The 6,414-nt window shown below is 45.2% G+C and overlaps 1 protein-coding gene across 1 annotated transcript in view; it reads right to left on the minus strand.

Annotated features, from left to right (window-relative positions):
* DVL1 (dishevelled segment polarity protein 1) overlaps positions 1-6,414 on the minus strand; it is a 63,902-nt gene that overhangs the window by 19,781 nt on the left and 37,707 nt on the right. Inside the window, exons 13-15 of the mRNA XM_010005270.1 lie at positions 5,335-5,466; positions 4,330-4,497; positions 3,672-3,878 (exon numbers count right to left, since the gene is read on the minus strand). Of these exons, the coding sequence (XP_010003572.1) occupies positions 3,672-3,878; positions 4,330-4,497; positions 5,335-5,466 (507 nt within the window). The remainder of the gene's footprint in view (positions 1-3,671; positions 3,879-4,329; positions 4,498-5,334; positions 5,467-6,414) is intronic.

The following is a 6,414-nucleotide window of genomic DNA, read 5'->3' on the forward strand; positions in this document are numbered from 1 at the left end:
GCGCCGGCGGTGGCTGGTGGGGGGGAGCAGGGACAATGGGCAGGACAGAAGTGACAAGGCTGTGCCATGCACAGGGACACGGAGACACCTTAGAGCTTGTGCAGTGAAAGCAGCAGCTGGTCTGGATTTGTGTCTGGGTTTCAACTCTAGCAAACGAGGCCCATCTAATTGTAACTGTCTCTGTCCTGGCAACCTTCACAAAGATTTCCCTTCTCTGTCACCCCTGGGCACACTGGGCACACTCACACCCAGGACCAAATCACCCAAGGTTAACTGATGTCTTTTTTGTTGGCTTCAGTGGGTAGATTCTTTTAAAATCCATCACTACAGGGTTCTATTGTTGGAGGATTCTTCAAGAACTGTTGAGCTGCTCTAGGATGACCCAGGAACAAGCAGGATGTCCCCAGCAGAGGCCACTACATCAACTTGGAAAAACAAAGGGCTGCTGCTGAGTGAGCTGAGCTGCTGCTACACAGAAGGCTTCCTAAACTTTGGGACTGATTTTACATGAAAGCTGAAGGTCTTGCTCTGTCACCATGAGACATAGGCTAAGATGATGTCAGGAGACATTTCCAAGCTAATTATTATTTTTTAAACCTCAACCAACCCACAGAATATCTCATTAACTTCAGGCCATCTTAGTGCAAAATTGTCTTCTCAAAAAGGATCCCCAGCCAGCAGAACTGGGGACCAGCTTTTGAGTCTGAATGAGCCACTGGGGTCACTGAAAAGGAAAAACCAGAATGATTCTGAGCTGTTCCTTTCTTGAACTACAGATGACCATGGCCTTCTGTCTGCTCCAGCTGCTGTTCAGAGCAGACAGGGGACAGGAAAACCAGCGTGGTGTGTGTGGTGGGAAGGTGGGAATTCCCCTGCAGAGCGCAGGAAAAGTTGGGGATGGATGGAATACACAGGATACAAAATAACTGGACTTGAAGTTAGTATTCTGAGCCTGGGACTCCAAAGGGGTGTTTGTTGACTGTCATCCCTACCAGCTCTGCCCTGGGAAAACTACTGTCGTACTTTGTGCCTCTCTTTTCTTCTGTCTGTAAATGGAGACATTAACTTGGGTTCTGCTGCCTCCACCAACAACTACAAAGATTCCTTAAGGTGAACCTTTTGAAGAGGTAAGGTGTTTGTTCCCTGAGCTCCATCTTCAAATGTTTCACAGCAGTCTTGTAAAGACAAGAGAGGAGAAAAGACTTGGTAGCAGGCTAACTGTTACAGCCTTTGCTCCAAAGAACAAGATGCTCTCTCCCTGTAAGCACTCCAGGGTGGCACATGGTTCACAGTGGAAGAAAACTGCTGTTTAATTTTAACCTTTTCACAGCTAATAAGCCTCTCCTCTATCTCCTGATGCATTCTGTTGCCACCCACCCAAATGCTGCAAACCTTACCCAGTCATTACTCCTTAATGCAAGCTCCCCCATACCTAAGAATTCATTGCCAGTTCCATAGTTTGTAGCTGAGTAAAGACCATGTAGGGGAGCAAGAAAGCTGCACTAAAAGCAAGTGTTAATGATCTTGATCTCCAAAAGCAGCAGGACTGAGACTGCCTTGTGGCAATCCATCATGTCTCCAGTCTTCAGTGTATCAGGAGCAGCAGCTCTACCTGATCTGCCAAGACTCCAAGAAGTCAAGTGGTTAATGCAGACTTCTCATCTCAGAAGAACCTGGCTTCCTGCAGCTGCCCTCCAAGCTGATTAAGTGGCAGAAAGAAAACAGAGAAACCATCTACCATTCCAGTAGTCCATCTAAGAAAGCTCAGCAGCATGGCTGTTCTCCTCTGCTCATGCTGAGGTTCACTCTCTCCCTGACATGCCTTTGAACCCTGTCATGGAACAATCAGAAAGTCCTTCTAAGCCTTGACCTTAAATGCAATTTAACAAGAGTGTCACCCTCTGGGCAGGTAGGGACTGTCTTGGAGTGTTTGTTTCCATCTAAGGCCAACTCTAAAAATAAGTGTCATAAAATGGACTTAAAGAATCTGCATTCCAAGTGCCTACACCACCTGCACTCACAGCATTGCCACAACAGTGTTTTCCCATCCTGGTGCCACTCTCTGCAGCTGCTGCAGTGCAGTCACCCAGGGGCCAGGCTGATGTGCTAATGCCACACTGCTGGACTACTGAGCATTGAGACAGGTTGAGGGTCCAAGACAATTCAAAAGAAAAAATAAAAATAAAATAATAATAAAAAAATACAGCTAAACATTTGGGTCACAAGAGTCTAAATGATCATGCTGTGAATTCATTATTATTATGGAGGCATTTAAAGCTTACCAATCCCCTAGAGTCAGCCATTCCTCTATGAATCCTTCAGTCTAATGCTTGCTCAGAACAAAACAAGGGAATAACAGTTACAAAACAAGAAACAACACGTAAGTGTAGTTTCCAAGAACAAGGCAAGTGTTGAAACCCTTCAAAATTAAACACCTTGGCACCTTTCAGAAGGTTTTCTTCAGCCACTAGCACAGGTTGCATGGATAAAATACCATCCCTTTCCCATTCCAGCAGCAGAGATCTAATATTCCACTGCCCACAGAAACAGCTGCCAAAAAAAAAGAATCACATTCTTTCCAGTACAATCAGCTTGCAGTTCTAAAGCCTCTGGATATCACTTGTGAGCTTCCTCACACACACTTATTTGGAGATAAGGTGGGAAGCAGTAGTGCTAAAATGTTATGAGCAAAGTTCCTGTTAGGAAATTCTTTTTTGCAAAATCTAACTGGCTGTGGTAAATGGGAAGAAGTTACTTCCAAGTTATTGGATAATCACCAAAAAAACACAGAGAAACCTCACCCTTTCTTTACTGGCAGCATTTCCAAAAGCAAAACTCACTCTGGAAGTGATTAAAAAAAAATCTGTACAGCCAAAAAAATAGGTAATTTTCATTTACCAAGGTTTAAATATGAACCACAGAATTATCCTAGGGCAGAAAAGGAGGAGGTCAGGTTTTTAATCCATGCAATATTGTCTTTTTTTGCCCCTGTCCTAGATTACAGAAGAGACACTCCTCCCTGTGAGCAGTGTTTCAGCCCTGTAAACCATCTGGCTGGCCACCTCACACTTGTCTCACAAGAGCAAAGAGGGATTTTCCTTTTGTATTGAGTGCTGGAGTGAAAGCCAAGAGCACCTTGGTTCTAATCCCTGCTCCATCAGCAACAAAATGGCCTGATTTCTCACGCTATCAAGCAACTGCAGCCCCACTGCTGGCAACAGCTCTGACCTCTAAACAGGGGGGTGATAGTTTATCTGTTTTAACAGGGTGGACAATTGAGTTAGTCATGTTGGCCTGATCAGCATTATCTAAGCAGCAGTTTATCAAGTGGTGCTGGAGGAAAAGTACAGCTGCCCACACCACTGTGGACATGACAAGCAGCTTGGCTCCAGTTCCCCACTGGCATTCTGCAGAGGGTGCAGAACTACAGCCTAATGATCACCAGCAGAGCTGCTGTTCTGCTCTGCTGCTGGTGTTCCAGCACCACTGGCAGTTTCCATACAGAGCTGAAAGGCTAACCCACTCCATCCCACACACAAACAGGTGGCACCAAATCCATGCAGGAAGCATACAAAACCACAGGACAGGAGCACAGACAGTAGGAGGGAACTCAAGCAAATGGTCAGGGACAATGACAGCTGTGGGAGAAAATACCAGCTGAACCACCTTACCTTCACTTTGCTGGCTCCCTGCACTGCCACTACCATAGCTAAAGCCTGGGTCTTGGTATGCTGGTGGAAAACACGGAGGGGGCAGAGGATACTGATATGGGTATCCTTGGCCTAAGGGCCATGGGGCAGCAGGATGTGGAAGTGGAGCAAGGGTGTCCTGATCTGAGGCTCCGCTAGAACCATTGTTAAGATTCAGTGCAGCCATATCTGGAAAAGAGGGAAAAAGCATTTCAGTAACAGCTGACAAAGCACCCCATGTGGGGAGGGACTGGAGGGACTCGGCCTCCAGAGTTCACTCAAAAGCATCACACACAAGAGGGCAGACTTCAGAATTTACCACTGAGCACCAATGTACCTGACAAGCAGGAAGTCTGGCGGCACCACCAGAAATCACAGAATCACAGAGTGTTCAAGAAATCAATCCTGCTTTCTTGAGCCTCGGTGCAATGCCCTATTGGATCAGTTCATCCTTCTCTCCCAAGTGGTCTAATTGCTTGGTCTGACAGGAATTGTCAACCCCTTGTCCTGCAACTTCAGAATAATGTCCCATCCTGAAACACCCACTTGTGAAATCCTACAAGACACCCCTCTGTGCACTCTGGGAGCACAGGAGAGACAACACCCATGGAGCTCAGTCCTTGCCAGAGGGAGAACTTACTGCCACAGAGGTCTCCAAAGACATAATAGCACTGCTCTGAGAAGGTGATCTTGTTCACTGTGTGCCTGAGGTAGCCATGTTTCAGCATGCTGCTGGCGTACTTCCTCGCCTCCCGCCGGTCTTTGAAGCCTTCCACATGTGTGTAAAGCCAGTCAACCACATCTGCTCCTGAAATGAGAACAGGAGAAGGAGACACGACATCATCTGAGCCAAACTGATCTCTTTTGGTTTTTTAATCTCCATTTGTTCATCACACAGCCCAGCAGCATTCCTGTGCCAGGAACCGAACACAAACATGAGCATGTACCAATCTTGATGCAAAGAGCTTAAAGTTCTGTTCACGCCTCAGCCCAACTGCTAAATTAGTTATCACCAAACATCAATAAAGAAAGCAAAGAATTATCTTCCATCTAGTTGAATGTTAGTTACACTTTCCAACTTCTTCTGAGTTGCAGGAATAAAAATGACATGGATTTACAGAACAGAAGAGACTGGGGGAGTCACCTTCCTCTAAAGACAGATGTTACATTGTCAAAAGACCCAAGTTCCAACCCTCATCTCAGTAAACACAACTACAGCCTAGATTGACTAAATGTTAGTGCAGTTCAGGTCACAGGACAGTCAGAATCAAAGGCAGACTAGCTGTGGTAATTTTTTATGTAATTAAGATGCTTTCTTAAGGTTGTGTGGCTCTCTGGAACTTGAATGACAAGGATTGTTGCTCTGCTGAAGTAGATTTTAGACCCACAAGTAGTTACATAGAAAACCTGAGGTACAACAAGCAAGGGTTAAGGACCAGCTGTGTGTGGGCATGAGAACCCTGCAGTATTTTTGGCTGTCCAGGCTCAAACAAGAGATAATAATTATTTCCTGTCAGAGTTATTCACAAACACCAAGTCAAGAGGACATAGACAGGACAAAAAATAGTTCATATACAGAGTTTCTTCAGCTCATTTCCAAAAAGCATTGTTTTTTTTCTCTCCAGCATTCCTTTGATCTGCTTACCTATCACTGCATTGGAGATGGTAATTTTTAACCACATCCTGTCCCGAATTTCAAGGCCTGAATCTGGCAGCTGCATAACCTTGACAATAGTAGCCATGTCACTCTTCACAGTTAAGGGAGATTCTTCTAATTCTAAAAGGAAGAAAGGTTACATGCTTCTTTGAAATGAACAGTCTGGAAAGAACTTCTCAGCTCCCAGTTTGGATTCAACATTTCAAGACTTGACCAACAGATGCAAAAAAAGACACAAAGGTTCCCAAATGCACCCTCATCAGTGGCATAAGTGACAGCATTTGTACCAACTCTTCAGAGATTGGGTTCAGTGCAACCAGTTTAGTCACTGAGGTGCTGAGTCCCTTCATAAACCAGCTCTAATCAGCACTGCATTCTTCCAATCCACACTGCCTTGGGATTTGCAGGAAAGGAAACCCAAGGAGCTCTGTGACCATCACTTTCCATTTCAATTTGCCATCAACAGCCCACACTCACCCAAGGGTTCAGGGCCCTCTTTGCAAAACTCTGCAAGACAAGGTTTTTTGGCTTGTTCTTACACTTTTGGTTTAATTGTCAGGAATAATACCCATCTGCATAGAGAAAGGTGATGACCATGTCTCAATCAATGTCCATTTGGCTTTTTAATGTTTGGACATCAGCATCACTGGGAAGAATTGAAATTAGAAAAGAAAGCTTCCATCATCAGGATAAAGGCTATTGGTTTCCTTCAGAAAAATGACTGCCCAGGATGCCAGTGATGGCAGCCTTACCAGGTAACAACTCACTTAACCCAGCATTACTTTGCCCTGCATCTTCCTTGCAGAACACTTCAAACAATGCTGCTCCCAAAGGCCCAGCAGCTGTCATGGCCCCATTCATATTCCACACCCTCTTATGGGCAGAGCTGCCTCACCAGGGGCTTCATACTTTTCTGATAAATTTTTATAATAAAACGGTAACAATGGGGTTGAGATTCACCCTGAGATTCACCCAGTTCTCCTTCCTGCTCCCATCTTCTGAGCCTTAGACAACTCATGTTGAGCATTTGTGTCCTGTGGTTTTAGTTCAGAAACTTCTCCAGCAGGA

The sequence above is a fragment of the Chaetura pelagica genome, unplaced genomic scaffold (assembly GCF_000747805.2).
Source record: "Chaetura pelagica isolate M959 unplaced genomic scaffold, ChaPel_1.0 scaffold159, whole genome shotgun sequence".
NCBI classification, from domain to species: Eukaryota; Metazoa; Chordata; class Aves; order Apodiformes; family Apodidae; genus Chaetura; species Chaetura pelagica.